At 44.2% G+C, this 24,929-nt stretch overlaps 1 protein-coding gene across 1 annotated transcript in view; it reads right to left on the bottom strand.

Moving 5' to 3' along the window:
• NUP210 (nucleoporin 210) overlaps positions 1-24,929 on the bottom strand; it is a 51,392-nt gene that overhangs the window by 19,952 nt on the left and 6,511 nt on the right. The window contains 20 exon segments of the mRNA XM_039559115.1: positions 1,171-1,272; positions 1,403-1,507; positions 3,545-3,651; positions 3,908-4,100; positions 5,113-5,286; positions 6,497-6,718; positions 7,624-7,769; positions 8,182-8,380; positions 9,722-9,877; positions 12,609-12,746; positions 13,933-14,073; positions 15,079-15,185; positions 15,483-15,551; positions 16,029-16,187; positions 16,925-17,057; positions 18,726-18,876; positions 20,342-20,438; positions 21,253-21,384; positions 22,087-22,204; positions 22,206-22,224. Coding sequence (XP_039415049.1) covers positions 1,171-1,272; positions 1,403-1,507; positions 3,545-3,651; positions 3,908-4,100; positions 5,113-5,286; positions 6,497-6,718; positions 7,624-7,769; positions 8,182-8,380; positions 9,722-9,877; positions 12,609-12,746; positions 13,933-14,073; positions 15,079-15,185; positions 15,483-15,551; positions 16,029-16,187; positions 16,925-17,057; positions 18,726-18,876; positions 20,342-20,438; positions 21,253-21,384; positions 22,087-22,204; positions 22,206-22,224 — 2,668 coding nt within the window.

Genomic DNA, 24,929 nt, shown 5'->3' with positions numbered 1-24,929 from the left:
TTGGGCAGCAGAGCAGGGGATGTGGCCAGGGGAGGGAGCTGGAATGGAGCTCAGCTGGGCTGGGAGCCCAGAGAAAGGAAAGGAACACAGGGAAAAGGGCAAGCAGGGCTACTGCAACTTTTAAAACTCTCCCTGCCCCAGCCACCTCTGCTGTTCTCCTCTCCCTCCTCTCAGGTGTCCAGTGGCTCCCAGTATCCAGGGATACTGCACTGGTGAACACACTTTGCTCCTCCCCTGCTACCACCACACCCAGAGAAGTTGCTGTGTCAAAACCAGAGGGAGAGGGACAGATTTTATCCCTGGCAGCCCCAGGGAAAAGCCTGGGAATCACTGCTCCAGGTAACTTGAATTTAGTTTCTCAGAAGAGTTCACTGCCAACTCATCTCTGTCCCTTGGCTGCACTGGTACCTGCCAGGGCAGCAGCCTGACACGGGGCCTGCTGACTTCCCAGGCCCTTCTGCTGCTGCCATGGGAAAACCCAGGGCTGGCACTGGATTTACCCCAAACACAGCACACAGGGCTAATGAACTCGCCAAGTCTGTGGGGGGGGCTGCATTTTTTAAAAATACGTGAAAAGTGGAGTTTTCTCTCCTTTAATCTGACAGACAGTTAAATCTCCTTCTACACTTCACAAAGCCTATCTTGCTGTCACTGCTCCACTCCTGAGTTCCAGACGAGAGCGCTGAATTTATCTCATGTACATCAGTTAAACCCATCAGGGAAACCTGACTAAAAAACTATTAAGAGTTTAAACAGTGTACAGTGTACAAAAAAACCCCTCATCTCTTCTACTTTTTCCTCACCTCTGTGCCTAGTTGGAAAATATATTCCCACCTCACACTTGCAACAATTAGAGACAACCAAAATGTTTCACAAATTCTTTTGATATTCTAATTTCCACCTTAATTATCATTATTTCACAACTTTATCAGCATTACTTCTTAAAAGATAAATCTGTAAATTATACATTTATAAAAACCACTCTTTAAAGCAACTTGTTTCATTTCCAATTGTTGCCTGATGAAAGCAGCAATGCAAACATACAGCTTTATTGTTGTTCACTGCAGAATGCATTTCAAATCTGCATTCGTTTCATATTTCTGCAGCTGAAGCTGCAGAACAATAACCTGGTTGCCAAAAAGGTGTAAAATCACAGAATACTGCACTCACCAAAGCAATGCCTTGAGTCTCCTCATGTGTCACTCTTACAATATTTGGTACACTGGTATTAATGAAAAAATATCCAGAACCTTGTTGGATGAGAAGATCTGCCTGCAATACCAGAAAAGCATCCAAAATGAAGACTGTATCTTTCTAGTAAAGCTGGTCCCTCCTTACACATCTCCTATAATGTGTGCTCTTTTCCTCCCTGCAGCTGGAAAGTAGCAGAGTAAGTCCTTACCTGGACGTCAGGGTGGTTGTAAATGGAGAGCCCAGCAGGGCTCACTTTCACATCTTCCACGAGCATCAGTTCAATGGTGGCAGGCCCTGGGAGCAGAGCTTCCTGCTGCAAGGGACAATTTCAGCAGTCAGAGCAGAGAGGCAGAACGCTGCAAGCCTCCCGTGTGTGCCGGGAGGGCGCTTAAAGCAGCCGACCAAAGAGCCAGGGCACAAGTGCAGGTTAGGAGATGCCCACAAGATCCAGATGGCTCACTCAGACCTCCTGCACTGGGAAGGGCATCCTCAGGGCATGGGCTGTTCTGCAACCCTGGTCAAGCCAGAGGACAGGGCCCAGGCACTGCAGGATCAGCGAATGATGTCTGACAAGCATGGACAGGGTATTAACTCTGAGACAGAGTGATAAGGCAAACACACCAAGTTTTCTTCTACTTCTAACTCATCTTTTTGTGATTCTTCTTAGCAGGCCACCAAGAGAAATTCTTCCTTAAATGTAAGTACATGAACACTGGACCAGATGCAGGTTTAATCACTTGCTCATAACCACATTAGCTCAGAAAAGGAAAAAGGTTCTAGAGGAAATCACTACTCTGTACCCATTTCACCTAATTAGTAGAATTATTTCCTTGATTTAGAAAGGATGTCCCTAATGACATAACAGGGTGTTCCACTTAAACATGGAACAACGATCAAGACAATATCCCACCTACTAGATTTCTGTTTGTATTTCTGGCTGCAAGAAAGGAGAATGGGCAGATCTGAGAGCAGAACAGAGCAGCCCATTGCTGATGTACTTGAAAAAAGCTGCCAAGTTACCTCATTTAAAAAAACAACACAGGAGCCTCCAAAGTGCAGCAGAATTGGCATCTACAACTACCAAAGAGTCCTCCCAAACTTAAACACAGAGAATAGAACTTAAGAGAACTCCAGTACCATTTTACACAGATGTACCCCACTCTGAAAAACAATAAACACCTCTGAATTCAAGGCAAAGTTTGGAGCATTCACTTTTCTAATTATTTCTAAAAGAAAGAAAGAATATTGAATATTGGACTAACAAAGCAGAGCACAGTAAATTACAAAATGATTGCAGAACATCAAGTCTCCATATTACAACTCAATTTTTTAAGAAACCTCACAGAAAAGTCAAGAACCAAGTGGCAAAAGAGATCAACTCTCAAAGAATTTACTAAGCAGATGACAAACCTGGGCCCTGCTGAGAGGAACCTGGCCCACAGGGTATTTCACATTACTGGTGCCCATCTGGTACCTGCTTTGAGTTAAATACTGTAACCTCTCACTGCGTATTTTACTCTGCCTCAACTCTGTTTTCAAGGTACTGCACATAGCCCAAACCCACTTAAATCTTGCTTAGCAGAGTTAAACAGAAATTCAATTTTTAAGAGTCAGTTATTGCATATGCCAGGTTATTCCACAGGCTGAAACCTGCCCTAATATTCAGTTCAAAAAAGTGACATAAACTGAAAACTGCCATCTGTTTCCACCTGCCCTCTTTGTTCATCATCACTACCTTTTGCTGTTTTTCTTCCCTAGGCTGAGTATCTACAAACTAAATATTTCAGAGTGGCTAATGACTTGTAAAATGAGAGCCTGGGCTTATGGCTGGCACTGTACAGTGGAGGAGTCTCTCAGGAAAAAAGAGAGCATTAGTCAGAGCCCAGACTAACATATGGTCCATATGAGGAATCAGTCAGCTTTTGCTCTGCTCATGCAGAACTTTCCCACCCAGCTTTGCAGTGGCAATAATCCATTTGCTTTCCCCAGTGACAGCTGCACGAAGCACATGGCTGCTTTAGTGAAGGACAAGCAGCAGAGATTCACCGATTCATTAAAAAACCCTGTATTGGAACAAAACAACTGAAACACTTCTCTGTAATGCCCTTGCCCAGATGGTTAAAAAACTCCCAAAGACTTGGATATATTTGATATGGATAGCAGCACCTGGTGCAGAGGAAAGAAGCAAAAGCCATGAACCAGTATAAAACCACTGCTGTATGAAGCTGTCTCCAGATCCCACTGTGGAGCTGCCTTACTTGTACAGTGCTGTGCGTGGAGGAAATAAACCCATCCCAAGAGCACTGGGCGTTAGTCACAGGGAAATGGCAGAAACCCCGAGTGCTGTTACCGGTATTTTGGCTCTGGCTGCCTTCAGGTGGGGCTGCTGGAATCCAGTGGCAGTGGCAGAGATGGCAGCAGTTCCAAACTCACGGTCAACTACAACAGTTTGTAAGCCTAGAATACAACAAAGATGAAAAACGCACTGCTTAGCTCTTCTAGGATCATTCTCATCAGACAACAGTTTTCTCTCTCAAGACAGGTTCTACACGTGGGACTTGGTTCCTTTTTTTCTCCTACCTTCAACAGCACACGCTAAAAAACATGCACACTGATGTTAAGCTGAAGTATGACTGCAGATTACAGTAATCAGGCTCAGACATTACCAAACAGACCTTCAAACAATGAAATGCTTATTTAAACCCACTCGTACCGTGCATTTTCTTCTGACCATTCCTCTCTTCCTTCAGAGTCAGCTCCATCGGCAGCTCTGGCTCAATACGAGCAATGGCCTTTTTTGTTGATTCCCACACAACACTAAGAGAGCTGAAGTTGTCAAATTTCCTGCCTTGCTGGTCATAGGCAGCCAAATCCAGCACTGGATTGCGGTAATTGGAAACAGGAACCTGAAAAAGAAGGAATATTTTGAACTGAACAGATACAAGAGGATTTTTTACTCATTAAGGAAATATATGCTGAGTTCCATGAGGTTTGTTATAACATCAGTACACAAGGAATGTTCATTAAAATGAAGTCATTAAGCTGTACTCCAACAGCCCTGAGATTCTCTCAGCTGGCCAGAGCATGGTGCTGGTTACACCAAGTGGGTCCAATCCCTGTATGGGCCATTCAGAGAGGGACTTGATGATCCTTGTGGGTCCCTTCCAACCCAGAACATTCTGCAAACCTGTGAACTCTAAGGGGGTTTTCCTGGAGCATGGGTTTGGTTGTTTTTTAGCCAGTGAACTATCTTCAAACAAACAAACCAACCCCTCCCCCCTCAAACCAGCAACAACAAAATGGAACCACAGCTCAACAAAATTGTTTTTAGAATTCAAACAAATAATGACAAACACTGCTGTTTGTCAAAGCTCATAATTCTGGTGTTGTTCTTGTGAAGTGCATTAGCAACAGCTGTGCACCAAGGCAGGCTTAACTGACACATCGTGGAGCCAGGAAAGCAGGTGAGCTCTGAAGTGGCTAATAATACACAAAAATCTCCTTCTCCTCCTGCTATTACATAGCAGCTATTTAAAATGATTCATCAGCTCAACCAGAGTTTTAGGGAAGGAGGATGACTTTTACATTTGCCTGGGAATATTAACATGACAAAACGTGGTTTACTCAGCAGCCAACATGTGACAGCTCTCATTAGGATAGAGATGAAATATGGAATAAAAACAGAATAGTGAAGTTCTTTTTGCCTGATCATCTACACATATACATTGTCCATTTACTGCAGGACCCTCCCCGACCAAGCCTGCCCTGTGCAGGAGCTCCCAACGGAACCAGTGTGGCCACAGCTCCAGTTCCTGCTCCTCTTGCAGCAGCTCAGACACTTGGTTTTGCACGTGGAGCTCCCAACACTGATTTTTCAGCTGTAAGAACACCTCCTTTTCTGTCACTTCCCAGGCTTACCACTTGCTTGTTCTGTTGGAGCAAAGGGCAGGAGAGATCAAGCTGAGGGCTGCCATAAACAGGAATCAAAGTCAGCCGGGAAGGGACAGCACACACGAACTTCACCACAGCAGGTTCAACCACTGGGAAAGGGTTGGTCACTGTGGGGCTGTTCCCAACTGTTAAGGTAACAACCTGAAAACAGCAAATGAGGAAAGAGTCGAGTTCAGGAATGCTGTATTTCCACAGGTCTCAGTTACACTGATATCAGAATGAAAAGCAAAAATACAGTTCTTGGGGATTTACAGCACTGTTAAGACACAGGAAGGTGTAAAAGGGGGAACATATTTCAAGAACAATTCTTTATCACTATGAAAGTACTGTTCCTGGGAACTCTTCCTTGGTGTTCATGTTCATTACTATCAAACTTGATTCAAACAGCAAATTTCTTGTAACTGAAAAAGGAAACAGCAGGTGTTCTTGCAGAGTGAGAATGGAACAGCCCAAAGGCAACATTTACAGTCACTTCACTGTGTTTAAAAACATCTCATCTTTTATTTTACATTCCTTTTTTAGCCTTCAGCAAAACCAAGTGGATCTAAAGCCAGAGAAGGCTGAGGCAGCTCTGGTCAGCTGCCTCATCCCCTCAGGCACTGGTGCTGGGCAGCCACGCAGGTGTGATGTGCTGGGGACAGCCAGCCATGCACAGACCTGCACATCAACACCAAGGCCTGCTCCTTTTGAGTCTGCACTTACAGAAACAGCTCCACTTTGCAAAGTGTCCACTGAGGAAATCAGTGGCAGCCCCACCAAAATGCTTAGGCCTTGCAGAATTGCAGGAGGAAAACATTAAATCAAAGCTAAAAGCTTCATGGGCTGGGGAGGGTGAACAGAGCAGGATAAATGACTCCTGCATGTTGGCAAGAACAAAACCAGGTGGAGAATGAGCACAGCCACACTCACCAGGGCTGCACAAACAGGAGAGCAGTCAATTCCTGTGGCTGCCATTTGTTCAAATAAACAGAATTACACTGGAAGGTAACGTGGTTAAGAGGAGCAGGTCAGACACAGCCGTCAGCTGCTGCAGGAACCCTCTGCTCTGATCCTGTTCATGCAAACTGAACCTGCACTCATCAGGATGTTCCATGCATCCCACAACATAAGGTTTCCATGGTTGGGGTTTATACTGCAATAAACCCATCATAAACCACTTTTTAACATAATGCTGTGAAATGCTCGCTCTAAAACCAGCATCACAACACATAAACAATGTACTTACCCAAGTTCTTTACTGGCTCATTATAAAAACATCCTGCTGTATAACAGGTATATGGCACCATAAATCTGTCTGGAGCCAGTTCTCAGCACCTGATGCAGGGCAACACAGATCCCTCCTGGCCCTTACCTGCTCTCCCAGGCTCCTGCACAGCACCCTAACCCAGTGCTGGTTGTTATTTCGAGGTGTGGGAGGCTCAACTAAAGACAGGACAATGCTCTCTGCATCCTCAGCAGCGACATTCCTGAAGAACTTGGAAGGTTCTTGGACCCATGGCCTCGGTCCTCCTTCAAACAACATATCCTTAGAGGAACCCAAAGTCACTAAAGCGATGGACAGTGGATCGATAGCCTGTAATCAATCAATCAATTAATTAAAAGTTAATAATCTTTTTACACAGTTTGGTTGTGCTCTGCAAAATAAACTTCCTGATGAATGAACAGCTCTACTGGTTACTTGGACTGGGCTGTGGTGTCTCCCATGCAGTGGTTTGTCAGCATATTTAGTGAAAAACAGAGCTGCACCAAAATCCACAAGGATTCTGTCCAGCTGGATTATATTCAAAGGAAGCCATGGATCCAAAGAAAAGTTTTAGCTGCATTCTAATCACATCTCTCTCATGAAGAATTACAGCAAAAGGGAGACCCTTAATATATTCTTCTGAGCACAGAGAGATAGTATTCTGCTACACTTTTAAAGGAAGTATTTTAAATGAATGAAATAATGTCAAGTTGTACTTTCACTTGACAGTGCTCTCTCCAGAACAGTTCTGTGTACGTAATTATTCTCCTACACAAGTTTTACTTCCAACCTCTCTAACAAATTCTGCACTGATGTGCATCCCTGGGACAGCCTGTGCTGTTTATCACCACAACAATTAACCTGACATTTAGAACACAAAAACCATTCATAGTTTGCATTTCACATCATCATATTTTATCATTATAGCCACAAATTTGTAGGATTTGCACTAACATTTTTTCCATATTGGGGGAGAGCTATGCTCAGACTTCAGCTCTGCAGAGTCAGTGCTAGGCCTCTGCAGACAAGGAAACAACGCAGCCTCTTCTGTATTCCCATCTACTGACCGTGGACTCAGCTTCTTTCTTCTTTTCTTCACTGAGTCAGCCAATGGTGGAACATAAACCCACCCACCTGGGTTTTTCAAACCTTACATGACCTGACATGACCTGCTCTCTGTCATGTAAAGGTGTCTGCGTGGTGGATTGCTCCAGGAGCAGAGGAAACACACTCACTCTCAGTGGCAGGTAAGCGGCAATGGTGATGCTGGCACTGAGGCGCACGTGCCCATGGGTGTACACAACCACCAGCCTGGTGTACCCCTGAGCTTCAGCCTTCACTCTCACTCCACTGCAAAAATCGGCACTTGGCTTAAGTCTTCCTGTCAGATAAATTAAAAATATACAAGAGCTTATTTGGAAAGAAATGCTCAGGCATGTTCATCAAATTCAATATGGGTGTTTGAAGGGAGCCTGCCAGAAAGATGGAGAGAACTTTTTACACGGACATGTAAGGACAGTGCAAGGGGGAATGGCTTCAAACTGAAAGAGAAAAGGTTTAGATGGCATACTGGGAAGGAATTCTTGGCTGTGAGGGTGATGAGGCTCTGGCACAGGTTGTCCCATCCCTGGAAGCAGATACATCCTCAAAATAAAACCACTGGGATCCCCTCCCCCCTGAAGTCTGGCACTTCCGTGGGGATGCTGGACAGAGCCATGAAACAGTGATTTAAGGGAGAGCTGTGACTTGGTAACACCTCTTTAACTTCCAAACCAGGGAGGGGGTCAGAGCACCTTCGAGTGGGCTGAACACGCCGGGGTTCTCCACCTCCACCATGAGCTCCAGCTGTGAGCAGTCGCTCAGCGGGACCAGCTCGCCCCTCTCCAGGCCAGCCCGGCCGCTGATCCTCAGGGGCAGCTCCAGGACCTGCCCAACGTGTGCCTCCACCTGGCACGGAGTGAACTCCATGGCGCTGGGCTCGCTCACGTACACCTGATGGAGGAAGGAACAGGGACAGGCGTGTCTCAGTGCTCTTCTCCCATGCCAGCCCAAGGCCACAGCAGCTTGGGGAGCCCTCCTCTTACTGCTACTCCCGTTATTCTCCCTTCTGCTCTGCAGACTTCCAAGTGTGGACTAAGTTGTGTAGCAGCTCCAAGAGGTACCATCACCAGCTGGGACAGATTTAGCATCCATTAAGGAATCCACCCCAGACTGACCACAGATTTCATAACAATCACTATGATCAAAGCTTTTATTTGCAGTATCTTAACTACTTAATCTTCTGCAACTGGCTTCAGGATACCAAACCATATGGTACAGAGTTAAAGCTGTAATCTGTGTGGATTAACTACTCCTAAAACTACGGCTACTAAAACTTTTTCACTGAGGTCAGTAAACAGAACTCTGAAGGGCTATTCCACAAAGAAAGCAGCTCCTAACACAAGAACAAAGGCATTCAAAAATAACCTATTCAGGTTGTGCAATACACTGCTCTGAAAGCTCACATGGACAGAAGGCTTCTTTCTGTCTTCAGGCTTTGACTTATGTTTGAGGATAAGAAGTTTTAGCTGAAAAAATCCTCATTCCTGTGTCTCCTGCTGGTAACTGCTGCACTGCTAAAAAGCAGCATCCTGGGTTGTTCAGAGAATTACTGCAGAGCGAGTGTGTAAGCTAAATTCTGAACAGATTTTAATTCATGTCACACCCCTCCCTTTGGGGCCACTAGATGTATTGTTCCTGCATTTTCCTCACTCCACACCACACATTGACCACCATGACCTAAGAACAGGGGATGGTCTGCAGAGACACCACAAAATCCCTCTTGGGAGCTATGTTTTTCATTGCTATTTTCTCCTGATTTTCCTAAAACATTGCTTCTTCTTGGCCAGCTTAGGTATCTGGAATCAGTCTGCAGCACTGTGCTCACTTCAGTTACTTCTCCAGTCAGAAATTTCCTTGCACATCCTGATAACAACTGTCACCCTTTGATATCAAGGGAGAACACCCACCTATCGCCCTACAGAATGAATTTTTAGTTTGGCTTGTCTGCTTAGACAGCCAGGCCAGGAGTCAATTACCATTTTCTTCTTGCACTTAAAACTTCCAACAAGGAAAAAGCAATCAGGAAGGGGCAAAAATGGGAGTAAAGTTAATGCACTGGACAGAGTTTATTCCCTAAAGTACAAACTGAAACCAATCACTTAACCTGCCACAGGGCAGGCAGGGAAACCTCCTGGGAACGTTTTGAAAGGGGAATGCCCATGGCATTCTCAGCTCCTTCACTGTTTCCAAAAGCCATATTCAAGAGCCATCAGTGAAAAATAAATCTCTTACCTTCATTTCTCCATAATGCAACGGATTCCGAACGTCGAATGCCTGAATAACACTGACCCCAGCATCACTCCCAGTTGTCATTACCCCTTTGACTGTCACTGTAGCTACCGCCTGGTTGGAAGAGGACCAGCTGAAGTTGCCACTTCCACCCTGAGCCTGGAATACAGAGGGAAAATCTTTCAAACATTTAATCAAGTATATGGTTTTCACATTTCTTAGCTTTGGGTATCTTGCCTTTGGATATCTTGCATGAAAACCAGGAATGCACTGAGAATGGGAAATCCAAACAAAATAACACCTCAGAACTTTCAAATAAGCAAGGTGAGATAGGAGAGAGATGAGAAGATTGCTACCCTTCATTCATTTTAATTTCAGCTTCTTTCACACTTCAAAATAAATGTCGAAAGTTCCATCAGAGTGAAACAAGGGTGAACATTGGAGCAATTTTTTTATGTATATTGTTTTAATTTCTTTAACTTCCTCAGCATTTCCTTTAACCTGTTGCATAATTAAAAACGAACAAGGTGATAAATCTTGTCTAGAAGGACAGTGTGGAAAACAAACCAACCTAAATTATGCAGGAGCTTAGCCAGTAATTTTTACCACGAAAAGAGAATAAAAAGAAAATGAAGAGGAGGGTCATTTCCCTTCTTCCCTTCTTCCTTCCTCTGAGCACGTGCACAACCTGATTACAGAAGACACAAATAAATAAATAGGTAGAGGTGTGTGACAGGAGATGCATGGGATGTGGTGAGAAAGGCTAAAAGAATGCAGGAGTTCAGCACATTTGTAAAGGTATTTTAGTTGAAACAGGGAGATGAGCAGAAAACATAAACGAGAAATGCCCAATTCTTAATAACTGTATGAAGTCTCATCTCCTTGCCATAAACCCCAGACACCTCACTACATTTTCTCTCTCTAGCAGCCAGTCTGCACTGAGGAGAGGAAGGGTAAAGCAGCTTCCCCTGCAGCCTGATCAGTCAGGGGAGCTCCACACTGCTGCCTGTGAGTGATGCCTCCCCAGAAACCAGGAGCCTCCACGTGCTCAACTTCACACAGCTGGCACTGCACCTCTCGTGCATGGACTGAAGGAAGGCAACAGAAACCACCTCATTAGCACAAATATGAACAAAGCAACCCCCAACAAACCAGACTGCTGACAAAGTAAATCCTGCCAGGCATCCTGATACCATCTGGAGGGAGTTACTTTAGCTATAAACAGAATTTGGCTAGATCCAAAAATCCCTTTCAACTTGTTTTCAGAAAAAGTCTATTCACCCATTTGAAATAGGCTGACTGAAGCTATGGAGTGGGAGGTAAACACTGATGGAGAGGCAGGAACAACAGTTGAGCTGTGTGTGTGTTGTTGTCAACAACCACTGGTACTGTGGGATGGAGACACTGGAAGAAAGGTCTCAGTTTCAGCAAAATTTAAATCTTGGGAGAAAAAGTTTCTATGTTTTTATTGAAAAAAATCACAGTAAAGTAAGAATACGGACACAATTATTGTAGTATCATGAAGGAATGTTCTCTGGTGAGATACTTCATTATATATGCAAGATAAGGCAAGGTAAGAATAGAACCCAGAGAGGTAGGAAACAAAACCACATTTACTTTCCCTTACTGGGAAAACTCCAGCAGAATTATGATGAAGCACTGAAAATGCAGATTTGTACTAAGAATTTTTACCACACTGCTGGTGTGGTAAGGAATAGCATGAAGTAAACCAAACTAATCCCACAGAACAGACAAGTAGAGATGCAGTGGTTAACTCAATGGAGTTGCCTTTAGATTTACACTGGAGAATGCAGTTTAATTCCTATGAGATTGATTCTCTTCATGGAATCACTGAATCAGTAAGGTTGCAAAAGACTTCTGAGTTTATCAAGTCCACCACTGAACCATGTCCTCAGGTGCCACACCCCCATGTTTTTTGAGCACTTCCAGGGATGGTGACTCCACCAGGGCCCTGGGCAGCCTGTGTCAGCCCTTGACAACCCTTTCTGTGAATAAATTTTGTCTAATATCCACTCTAAACGTGAGGCTGTTTCCTCTCATCCTGTCCCTTGTTACCTGGGAGAAGACCCTGCCACCAAGTGCCCTGCTGCCTCTTTGGATACGGTTTCCTTAGGACAGATCCAAAACTGAGCACTACTTTATGCTAAAAGGGAGAGGTAGGAACTGTGCATCCAACACCCGAGTGCAGGGTCTCAGTATCACTGGCCTGGGATAGGAGCCTGGGCTGAGAAAGCACAACTTTCTTTTCCTTAGACTGGAGATACTGGATACTGAAGACAAACCATTTGCTTCATGAAGCATACGGAATAACTGACAGCTTGGGAGCAAAGACACACCTAAGAAACATGAAAAACATCCCTTCTGTAAATGAGCTGTGGCCTTTGCCTCCCTGGAACTTTATATTAGGAGCACGAGGTGTGTGGCGAGTGAAGAATACTGATGTCCAAGGCTGGCAGAGTGCTGCTAATTAATCTTGTCATGCCCTTTTTGCAGTCACTTCACACTCCCATTCGTATTTCCAACCCTTGCCAGCAAAGGGCAGCCTCTAATGACTGCTGTGGAGCTTTGCATATAGGATGCTTCCCAGAATTCCAAACCATGCATAGGTGCCTGGTGCACATGTGAGGGAGAGAGGAAGGGAAGACAAGAGAGAAAAGGCAGTGGGGTTTTTAATGTTTGTTGGTTTCTTGGTGCTTTTTTAAAACTATGTATTAATTCCTATAACTAACATCCCATGAAGTTCCTCCAAATTACATTTTGGATGCCACCATGCCTGAAGTATCCAAAGTCAACCCCACTCCAGTGGTGTCAGGCCTCACTGTGCCTGCCTGAGCAACACTCCCTGCAGCTGGGTACTTCTTTGGCATACCTGGATGGTGTACTGGTAGACTCCTGCTTTTGGCTGCCAAGGAAACATCAGAATGCTGGGTAAAAGAAATATTGGAACATAGACCTCCACGTCCTGCTGGTTTCGCACTGGAACTGGTAAGGTATGAACACCTCCATCCTGCAAAGGGCAAGAGCACAGTGCTATAAATGGCACCACAGTGCTTCCCAGAGTTCATGTTTAGTCCTTACGTACGACAAGTCCTTGAAAACATCTCAGAGAGGAAGGAAAACTATTCAGGATCACTTACAAACAGAATTACGTGTGAGCAAACAGCTCCTGGCAGCAAGGTGTGCTACGGCACTCAATGAGTGCTCCTGTTATGGAGATCCAGGTGCCCACGCTCATTTAAAAGGCAAACACCACGAAGAAATACACTCTTTCACTACTCCTACTTGAGACCTCATCTGGAGAGCCAGTCTGGAGGCTTGACACCTGCATTTACTCTCTGCTCATCCCACTCTGTACAAAATTCAGCCTGGAAGACCCAGAGCTCAACCCCTGCAAATGCTGGCCTTCACAGCTCTGCTGTCACTGCAGTGCCACAACCCTCTGGCACAACACACTGCTACTGCAGTTCTGAAGGAAAACCAGCTCTCAGTGGATGCCTTTCCATTGAAGAGAACATCTCTGACACAGAGAATGACCATGGCTTATCACATTCAAGGATCTACTTAATCCTGCTCAAGGAATCACTAAAATGATCTCACAGCAAATGGGTTGAAGTGTTGAAGTCTCAAGCAAAAGCAACTCACTTCCACACCACGTGCCCTAGTTAGCCACACATTCAGCAGCCTGCCCAACCAGCAGAAAGTTAATGAATATTAATCTGGAGAAATGTGCAGGCTGATACATTTGGCAGATTGTCATTCCAGAGTTTAAGGTCACTTACCAATTGATAGCAAACTTCCCCAATGTAACTGACTGCAGAACAAGGCCAGGGTATGAGAGTGATGATCCTACCACAATAAAGTGTAAAATTCCCTCAGCCTGTGAGAGGCCCCTTGCTCAGGACAAGGATCTGCCACGAGAAAAGAAATCAGTGCTGTGCACCACTGCCTTAACAGGAGTTTGCCACATGCTCGGGAGCAAAATCCCACAGTCTTTATTTAAGCAAATCCTCTGTTGACTCAACTGACAGTTTTCATGAAGAAAGGATTTTAGAATTTGGTTCTTAATCTGTTCAAAGCAAGACAGCTCAGACCCACGTAATTCTTAGGCTGCCTTTTGCTATGAAATCACTACTGCACGGCTCAATTATTTTTAGGCCTACCAGTGAAGCAGAAGAGTTTTCACAAAGACACACCTGATCAACTACTGATGTCAGGGCAGCATCAATCACGGTCACACCCGCCTTTAGTGCCATCACATAATGATAGGATCCATTCAGAGATGACTGCAGCACCTCAAAGTATTCTTTGGACAGCTCTGTAGTAATTCTGATGTTCTGAAACCAGAATATGAAACAGAAATTGCCACAGGTAACTGACATTAATAGAGGACAGAAAGCCACAAACATACAACAAGTCAATGAGCAAAGTATTGTTTAATAGCATACTTCAAAGACACGTTGTTGAAACTGATGAGAATTCTCCCTATGGAAGTTTCAGTCTTTCAGTAAGATTTTACCTTTAGACACAGCATTAACTCCATAAAGTTTTTTTTTTTTAAATTATCAGCAACATGCAATTTAACATGAAGGTACTTATATTTATACCACTAAATAATTCATATTTTACAGTAATTTTCTAACTTTTTCCTTCTAAAACACAAAAGAACATGTGAATATAACTGCCTTAAAAGCACCCTGCTGAGCTCTAGCTCAAACCCAGATCTGCATCCCAAAAAGCAATTATGGGCAAATAAAATAACATTCCCATACCTCCAATATTCTGAAAAGCAGTAACTTAATACATTTTTTTCTTGTTGTAAATGACCTTTTTAAAATTATTTTTCTTTACAGTTTTTTAAGAACTGTGTGTACATTTGGTACCTAGTATATAGAATTTAAGAAGAAGCTCTTCCCTGGGAGGGTGGGCAGGCCCTGGCACAGGGTGCCCAGAGCAGCTGGGGCTGCCCCTGGATCCCTGGCAGTGCCCAAGGCCAGGCTGGACATTGGGGCTTGGAGCAGCCTGGGACACTGGGAGGTGTCCCTGCCCGTGGCAGGGGTGGCACTGGATGATTTGAGGTTGCTCCAAGTCCCATCCAACCTGAAGGACACTGTCCAACTTCCATTTTTTTCTACAGCACTTAAGACTCCAATAATTTCACGAGTCACCCAGAGTGCTTTATTTTTAAAAAGTAACAACAAAACAAATGGAAAAAATGAAAAGGCAAGAAACAACATGCTTTGCACTGTCCTGTCTCAGTGTAAATAAGAAACCACTCAAATAATTTCAAAGCAGGGATTTAGGAGACAGTCACTGCAAAGTATACCAACATTTCAACTTACATCAGATAAATACACCTTATTGCTTGATTTATCATACACGTCAATCGTAATTTCATAAAGTCTGCCCGTTTCCAGGACCCATCTGTCACCTGGATGAACTGTAAATCCTGCAAAACAGGAAATATTGAACAGCACAAACCAACAGCCTCTTTATCTAATGCAGAAAAGCATTTTGCTTCTGGTGCCCACACTCTGCAGATGAACATTCATTATTTTAAACTGCTGACTACAGAGACACAGGAAAATACATAAAACCTATTTCACATCGATCTACTTTTATGAATAAAATCACTCTTTTGTGAAAACTAACACAAGAAACGGAAGCGTGGAGTTACAGCATGAAAATCACAGAAACAAGGCAAGAAATTGCATTAAGCAATCAGGAAGACTACATCAACACCAACCCAAATATGCAGGAGGTACCACATAGACAGTGCTGTTGGGCAGCCTGGACACGCCCTGCATGCGGATACCTGAGGGCTCAGTAAAGGAACACACAAGTTTAGCACAAGTCAAATCAAGAGCAGCATTTTCCTGGGACTCCTTGTGTCTCTTTGGCTATTTTAAAGCTAATTGTACACTGCAAATAAACATTACTCCCACTTCAGTGCAAGACAGTGAGCACTTTGGAGAGATTTCACTGGAGAATATAATGACTGAAACATAAAAATTAAATAAAGCCCCATCACATTTCTACAGTGACTGAGGGGAACACACATGATTTAAGTGATCTTTTGCCAACCTAATTTGTTAAAACATTCCAAGGCATCAGACAGCTCTGCTGAGACTGAATTCACAGCAGTGCTGCTCTCCATGGCTCCAGCAGTGCTCCTGATTTCCAGACTCTTGGTACAAATGAGGATAACTTGATCCTTTTGTGTTTCAAAGGGTGGAAAGCTTGTCCCCTGCCACAGAGCAGTGGCTGGAAAAGCATTCCCAAGGAAGGATACTCTTGTGCACCAGGACGAGGTTGGTTTGCCCCTGCTGCAATGCAGTCACAGTGGATGTTGCCTGGTCCAGCTTGGCAACTGGCCGGGAGGGATCTCCCTTGGGATCGAGGATGTTGTTCTGGAGCTGCAGCTCATACTGATCTGATGGCATCGCTATTTCTGCAGGCAAAACAACACAACACACAAACCAGTAAAAGCAGGTGTGGCAGTGTTTGGCTGCTGCTAATTATTGCTGGTTATTTTTTACTGATGCCTAGTGCACATATTAAATCAGTACTCTTAATGGCTTGTAAAAATAGCACTTCTGTCGTCATAACACACACACACACAAATGAGCTTCTTGGCAAACTACAGTGTCTGTGAAACTGCAATTCCCAGTTAATACCATCTCACTATTAAGACGTAACATCCAACTGATTTCCAGCTTTGAAAGAAAAAAAAAGAAGACAAAAAGGAAAAAAAGGAAAAACAAGAGAAGAGGGAAAACTCAAGGCACTGCACTCTCAAGTGGGCATAAAGCCAGCTAACCTTTACAAAGGCTTCACTTTGTGGAGCAAATCCATTTGCCAATAAAACATTTTCTGTTAGAAAAGTTACTGATCTAAATTTGATTTAAGTAAGAAAGTCACTCCTTAGTGACTGTTAACATCTAAAATGAGTGTTAGCTCCTGTTCTAAGTTACCCTTGTCTTTACATCCTTGACAAATCTACAAGAGTATATTCTTAACAGTCACTTTTTTTTTTGACTGAAAGAACTAAACAGCTGTATCATTGTGTGCCTTAGGAAAACAGTATTAAATATTAACAAAGTAGTTTAAACACAATTAAAAATTTCTCAGCAGTTAAAAATTCACACAAAGCATTAAAAAATAAAAATAAAAGAGAACAGAACAAACCTGTGATCTTCCCTTGCCTCAGTTTCTGAACTCTGTACTGAATTGATGTTCCTACCAGAAGATAGATGTCATATATTGGATTTAAAAGGATGTTTTCCAAAATAAGCAATCTGACTTCTGCAGGGTGTACATCCTGTTGATGGAGGGGGAAAAAAGAGAAAAAGTAACCACATTTAAAGCAGCTCATTTGTTTGAAACAGACCATGCAGCAGGAACTTAGAATCTAGAAGTGAAAAACATTACTAGCTGCAATTGGCTCTATATTTTCATATTGAATTTTGTCACAACAGGGCAATGCAAGGGACAGTAAATGGTACAGAGATTTGCTCTGTGCACACAGTGCAAGAATTAAGAAAAAAATCATGTCTGTATGAAGATCATTTTGGAGAATACAGAAAAACTTGAAGCAGATGCTCAGTGATCACTCAGACATTCAGAAATCCATCTTCCCCCTGTAAAACATGGCACCTCCAGACAGCATCTCCATTATAACTTCACTGAGGAAGCTGCATCCAACTCACTGGTCTATTAAATCAGGAATACAACAGGTAATTGTATAAACTCTCTTACAGCTGTTTGAGGGATGTTCACTGAAAATGTGCAGTCTGGCAGCAGTGAAAGATTGAAAGGAACTATTAATCAGAAAGATAAAAAATTGCAAGCAGAACAATATTGTTTCCATTTCTCTCACAGTATCAGCTCAAAACTAATTGAGAAATATAAATATTAAACCAGAAAGCTAACCAAGCTACAAGCATTCAAAAGAAGTCAGACTGATAAAATGTAGAGTATGTCCATGTACTCAGTACAATTAGGCAGAACTAAACTAAATTTTGTAACAAAAATACAATTCTCAACATGCACTACTACTTGTGCCACCTTACCAGTGGTACCACTACACACATGTAGATAATATTTCAGTAGAACACTTTTTACAGCCAAGGTTCAGATAGCCCACGGCCATTCTGCTTTGAGCAGAAACATGAAGCACAAAATATAGTAACACAAATCTGCAAAACCAGACTGCAGAGACGAGATGAACTTCAGAAAACCCCCATTTTATGGAGGCAGTTTTTTAAGGCGCAGTATTAAGCTGATACCAGCACAATGATAAATTAAATTAAACATAATACTCTCACAGGTGCTTGTAAATTCTATTAAGAGAAGAAACAGCTGTTTGCAGAGTGAAATGAAAATCTCAGTGAGCCCAAGCTTCAAAGACAGAATCATCCCAGACCTCCACAGCAGCTGGGAAGACCACCCAGCACTGGAGCTGAACACTGGTAGCTCTGACACTCACATCACAAAGCCCTTCCCTGGACACCAAAACCTCCTGAGGCAGAACTGAATGTAAGAAATTATTCCTATGACACTCATTTCAAGCACAACAGGAAATAAAGTTCTTTCCAACAGAGCAGACCTTTTTCTAGATGTTTATTGACTGAAAAGAAGAACTGCTCTAGTTGGTTCTTTTTTGAAGGGACTAAAGGGCCAATGCAATGGTTCTAGTTGCATGTATAGTATGACTATCAGGAGAACTTCAACTGCATGGAAGCACTGGGAGTGCATTCCTCTGCCACAGGGCCTTCTGTCAGAGGTTTAGAAATGATCTCTGGCACATGCCCCGTCCTGGGCTGGGTCACTGCACCGAGCTCCAGCCCTCCCAGGGTGTCATCTCTTGTGATGTGGGCTACAGAGTCAAGCCAGCACTGACATCCACAATGCAAACCCACAGCACCCCTGGAACACTGGGCTACGAGATGAAATATTCAAAAGATAAGGATAAACTCAAGTTTCTTACCTTATAGATGCTTTCCTGCAGTTTTGCTTTTAATTTAGAACTCCCTGTTTTCATTCCAGACACCAGAATGGTATCTCCTTGCTTGGCAACTTTTTCCATCTCCAATATATAGGAAGGAGGGATATAAGTGGATTCTAAGAACTTCAGTATACTGAAAGGTGAATCAAAAAGTGAATAGAAAATTGTTAACCAACCTTTGTAAGCCCACAGAGAAACCACCAGCATCTATTCCCAGCCATTTCCATTTTTAAGCCAATTTAAGATGTTTGCCTGGAACCAGATATCCAAATTTTACTCATTCTTCGAGGTATCTGCAGCTAATTTCTGTGACAGATAAGTTTATTTGAAGCTTGCTTGTGAGCTATCAGAAGACTGCACATGTTGTCTACAATGACCCCTCCAGTTTGTACAGTAGGTGAGACTGCAAAAACTCTCTATATTGTAGAGCAACTGATGTGCAAGACCCAAAGCTTAAGTTTATAAAAGCAACAGCTCAACAAACGCAGAATGTAACTTCGACCTCTCTCAAAAAGCCAGGATGTATTTAATAAATAACCATGAAAATCATCTACAAGCCGAACACTTGAAGTAACTGTTAAAAATTTCAAGGAAAAGTGGCAAAAGAGAGGGAAGGAATTGGCCATGGATGGGAAAATGACGGGAAGTGGAAAGAGGAGAGTGTTTTACAGGGTGTCACCTTCTGTATGCACATCATCTGCTTGGCTTCACGCGCACTTGCACAGCAAAACCAGTAGGGCCGTATGGAGAACAGTTATGGATATTAAAGTATTTATGACAATTTATAATTTATTTTGCAAAGCTGTACCAGCTGTAGAATATCTTTATGCTATCATAGTTACGCTAACAGTAGAGCATATAGCAATATTAGTTTGGTTAAAATCCCATCAGCAAATACTTTACTGAAAGAAGAAGTTCCATATGGACTAGGACTTGGGATACCCAGTCCCACTAAGCCATTCATTCTGGCTCTCACTCATACCGGCAGCTTCAGGTGTATTATGGGCTTAACAGGCTTTCCCCAGCTACTGCTGCTTCTCTAGGGCTGCAAAATCAGAGTTTGTGTTTATCCAGCAGCAAAGCCTTGCTTGCTCCCCCCACTCCCCTTGCAGTGTATTTGGAATATTGGTTTGAGGATGGAAGTTGGCTGTTAACCTTTCTGCTCTGTAGGAGAACTGGTTTCACCACAAGCAATCATCCTATTTCAACCCCAGAACCAAGTGTCCACTGACACCTGAAACTCTTCAGGTTCGGAGAGCTCCTTTCTGAAAAGGACAGGGACTTTTTTCCTCAAAAAGAAAGCTAAAAATAGAACTCTGCTGAAATCCTGAGATAACAATCTTACTGATAAATCTTCCTTTTGCAAGAGATGTTTCAGCAAGATCAACCCCAGAGCTGCTCACTAACACTATCAGTTAAATTAAACAGAGGTGGAAGTGCCCAGGCTGTCCCGTAGGTAGACACTTAACCCAACCTGAAACGACTGACCCTCAAGCATTGTTATTTTAGGCATCAGTTCAGTGAACTGCCTAGATGTGGGGAAGTGTTTTTACACATCAAACAGAACAGGCTTTTGAGACCAAAGAAAATGACTTTACCGTAGTGCGTTGTGGGAGTCTGAGAAGCCATCGGCCTCTGGGTCCTTCACTACTGTCCAGTCAAACACCAACCCTGCCAAGGTGCTGAAAGTGTTTCCTACAAATCAAACAACCAGATTAGAACAAAAATAGAGAACAAGCATAGAGTCTTCCTGGAATATAAACCATGACTTATTTCCCAAGGAAATTTCTGGTTTATCCCTACAAGAACAACCATGGAGCACCCTTGAGTTTGCACAAACACCAAGCCACAAATCCAGCACTACAGATAGGATAAAAACAAATTTACTTTTCATTATTAACACATCACCATACTTCACCTGGCATTCATGGTTTACAAACATGATGGCTCAGTTCTCAAAGTACCCAAAACAATTAATTCAACCTTTATAGCTGCTTCACACATTATTTCCTTTCAGAAGTTGTCCTAAAAATCCCTTGCTTGGTGTGTTATGTGTGCACAAAACTTGACTGTCAAAAGCATGAAATTCTTATCAGATCATGGTTCTTCTTCTGATGCTACAGACTACAAAAAGCTAAGTTTTCTGCTCCTACTAAATAATGATGCATTCAGTCCAAACGCACTGACTCATATGAGCCTAAATGGTGCCTCCCAGAAGTGAGTGTTTGTGTAGTAATTAACACATTGAGCAATAGGTGGTTGGTCTCAAACATCACCTCTGAACTTGCTGTTGGATACCTGACTGGTCACAAAAACACCCTTTTGCAAAATTCTTTAGACTACCCTCAGCTCAAAAGAAAAAAGACAATTTCACAATGTATTGTCCAGAGAACCCCCTTAAAATTCTCCACTTGGCTTCAATCAACTGAGTCCCAAATAAAGCTAGTGCATGCATCAGACAATTAGAACTTTCAGTACATATTTAATCTCCTACAAGCAAATCTCTTACCTTCTGAATCCAAAGCGTGAATTTTGAGCTCCAGTGGTGAATCCTCAAGGTAGAGCTCTCTTGTTGTGGACACAACTTGAATGCCATGAATTAAATCAACGATGGCATCACAGCGAAGCACTTGTCCAGTCACTTGAAGGGACATCAGAAAGAGCACAACAAATCACAACACTGCATGTGCTCATCAAGAACAACGATAAGTCAAGATGCAACCCAAATTTAGCCAGTGACACAAGACACTGACACTGACAGAACCTGAACTTGGTCATGACCTCGATGAAGAAACGCATGGTCAAAGGGTGGCTCAGAAAGCAAGAACAGCTCCCTTCCTCACTGAACTGCAGAACAGATCTGTACAAACTCTGATTTCCATCTGCACTGACACTTACAGGGGTTGTCTCTGAGTGCTTCTGCAGAGTTTCTACAGTGCTCTCATGTCCCAGAGAAATTAATAACTTTTACCCACAGAAAATAAACCCCCATAAACTCCTTCAGTTAGTGACTGCAAGGCCTTTAACTGGCCATCTGGTTTTGCCTCTCTGTCACTATAAAAACTAACCAAGTACACTGTATGACAGACACAAAGGCAACTTCCAGCTTTTTCAAATGCAAAGTATATGAATTTGCATTAGTAACTTTTATTAAATTTTTTTTTATATTTCAGTCACACCCTCTATTTGCAAATAGAAGTTAAAACCCACACCCATGGAAAGTCTAAAATGACTGTGCATAGGAACAGAAATTTGTCTGTGCATTTCTCAATCTCTGCTGTTTCCGGAGCACAGCAGGAGGCCCGTGAGAAGCAGTGGTTTGCTCAGCCAAGCTCAGACTTACGTGTGTCCTCAGCAGAGATGATGGTGGTGAGGCGCGTGGGCTGCGAGGAGCGCGCCTGGACCAGCGCCCTCTGCGAGCAGCGGCAGCCGTCCTGCCCCAGCGGCTCGATGCTCGCCACCCTCCGGCCGCGTGGACGACCTGCGCGGGGTTGGGCTGTGTCAGCACACAAATCAAAGCTCTGCCTTAAAGCCACCCCAGCAATTCACCTGGGACGTGCTGCATGGTCAGCAGCTCGCTTTGGGAAGAGCTGGATGGCAGCAGCTCCCCAGGACTCCGGCGTGGGCTGAGGAAGGGGAAAGCCCAGGCCAGAGGCGGGGCAGACAAGCACGGCTTTCTCTCCACCATGGCAAGGTCACTGCTGAAGGCAATCCAGCCCTGTACCCAGCTACTCCTCAAAGCTGCAAGCCTTTGGCCTCACTACTGATGACCTCTGAGGTGTGGAACAAGTGAAAACACATACAGAACACTGAAATGAAGGTGAAACATGTTTAACTAAAGTTCCATCCACCACTTGTTAACAGTGTTTTCAAAACAAGTTTGAAACACAGTTCTGAAAAAACTGGAACCTTCCCCAATGGCAGAACATCACAATTATATACCCTTGCTATGACAGGGGCTCTGAACAACAAGAAGAAACATTCCTTAATCAAGAAATTTAAGGGGGGAAAAAAGATTTAGTCTGGTTAGCTGAAATATGCAACACTGTGTGAAACATGCAAAGTTGTATAATCATCTTTGGTGCAATGTAAGCCTACATGGAATTTTGACCTAAAATTGGTGAGTCTGTTACTCCCTGCTCCGACTCGCATGGCTTCTCTGCAGACAACTGCTCCAGGAATGGGCTTGTGGGCAGCTCACCATGGATGTGGGCAGGACACTGCAGGAATGACTGACTGGCTCGGAACAGCCGGGTGGAAGGAGGAGGACAGGGCAAGCACTGCGTAGGTGGGGCGGTCACTGCTCTGCCCCCTAGCCCCTCGAGCCTTGCTCAGTCTCTGCTCCACACCGACACAGTGGGGCTGTAATAAATGTATTGGTTTCAGGGTGCTGGTTATTACTGTTTAAATGAGATATAAAAGAGGGGAGTTGAGGGTGGAATAGATGGACTTGTTAATTGAAGGGAAGTTGCGAGACTGTACGGGTGTAATGCTGGAACGTAACCCTGGATGGGGATTTAACAAGGACCCAATGGGTTTAATAGAAGGAACTTTCTAGTACATTGCCTCGTAGGGTACAAGGGATGAGAACGATGCCCTGGACTGGGATTGGAGAACGAGCCAACCAATGAAGCGGACTTGTTTGGAAATGACTGGTGAGGAATGCACGGAGGTACAGACCAGCCAGCGGACAGGGAAGGGACCGATCAGCACGAGGATTGAGAAATGCACCAGTCCGGTGGCACCAGAGACTTTAAAAGCCACCTGCACCCAGGGGAGGGGTCCTCCTGCGGACCTTGGGCTCCAAGGGAGCACCCAGTGGGTCTCACTGTGTTGTTGGAGTATTGTTTTATTCTGGCTTGTCGCACAGAGCCTGGGCTTACCCTGGGTTCCCGCTCTCAGCAGTTAAATAAACGAGTTGACTTTTCCTTTCAAAAGTCTCAGCCTCGTTCACAACAGTGGGGCTGACCGCAAATGTCGGAGTGACCCGTGGCGGGCTGGGAGCCCCGAATCGGTGCCGTGTGACCGTGTGGGGCCGGGAACAGCAAAGCACAGCCGTGCCCGGGGAGGCCCGGCGGAGCCGAGCCGGGAAAGGACAGGGACACGTGTGCCCGGGGCCGCCCCGCTGCCCGGGCTGACACGGAGCTGAGACCACGCTGCATCGCCGGGGGGAGGCTACACACCTTTCTCTTTCTTCTCCTACGTTTTTCTTCTCGAAATACATTGTAACCCGCACTAAAAAATTCCAGTCAATGCCGTGTGGTGTCTGGATAAATTAAAGTTTGGAAGTGCCTTGCTTTGTCTGGATGTTGTTTTAAAATTTGCCAAATACCTTAATCTACCTTAATGTTCTGAAGTCTGCAAGAAGTTTGCGGCCTCCTGAGAATTTTGTTGTTTCTCCCACTCAGCGCCCAGAGCGAATCGAACAACCTTCCCCATAACCCACGGAACAGGCCAGGGCATAACAGAGTGGAGCCCAGCTCTCCCTTCCAGCGTGCCAAAAATGTCAAGGTAAACAACAACAGAAGTTGAAGAGTTATTAAGAACCAAGCCTCTTGAAAGTAAATTTGAGGTAGCAGCAATATACATGGGAAGGCTACCTGCAGAGGCAGCGAAATAACCCAGCAGGCAGAGGCCGGGCCGCGGCGGGGCGCGGGCCGCAGCTGCTGCTCGCAGCCGTGCGCACAGCCCGGAGCCGGGCAGGGCAGCGCCCGGAACAGCCCCGCTGGCTGCTCGGGACCCGGGCTCACAGCCCGCGCACAAGGGCCCTTTGAAGGATTAGAACAATGAAAGCAAGCACTGATGCGTGACAAAGCTGTGCGGGAATTGTTTCTCCGGATGATGAGAGCAGCTCTGATGAAAACACTGCGCTATCTGGTAAATGCAATCTAAACTGGGCACTGGATCCCCCTCCTGCTAAAGATGGGGAAACTGGATGGGTTTAGCCTTTTTTACTGGAGGATGTACAAAAATGCCTACCTGTGATGTATAGGGAAAATTCTCTAACCCAGCAAGGAGCGGGACAGGAGTTCCAAACAAACAACGTCTTGAATCAACAATATGCCTGAATCCCCCCCTACACGTTTTACCTCCTCTTACTGGCACAACCAACAAATCCAACAAACATGAGCGAAAAATTAAATTTCTCCTTAACTAAAACTGTATTTATTCAAAAAATAACACATC

Source organism: Corvus cornix, chromosome 12, assembly GCF_000738735.6.
Source record: "Corvus cornix cornix isolate S_Up_H32 chromosome 12, ASM73873v5, whole genome shotgun sequence".
Lineage (NCBI taxonomy): Eukaryota > Metazoa > Chordata > Aves > Passeriformes > Corvidae > Corvus > Corvus cornix.
This window is presented reverse-complemented; position numbering and strand designations above follow the sequence as displayed.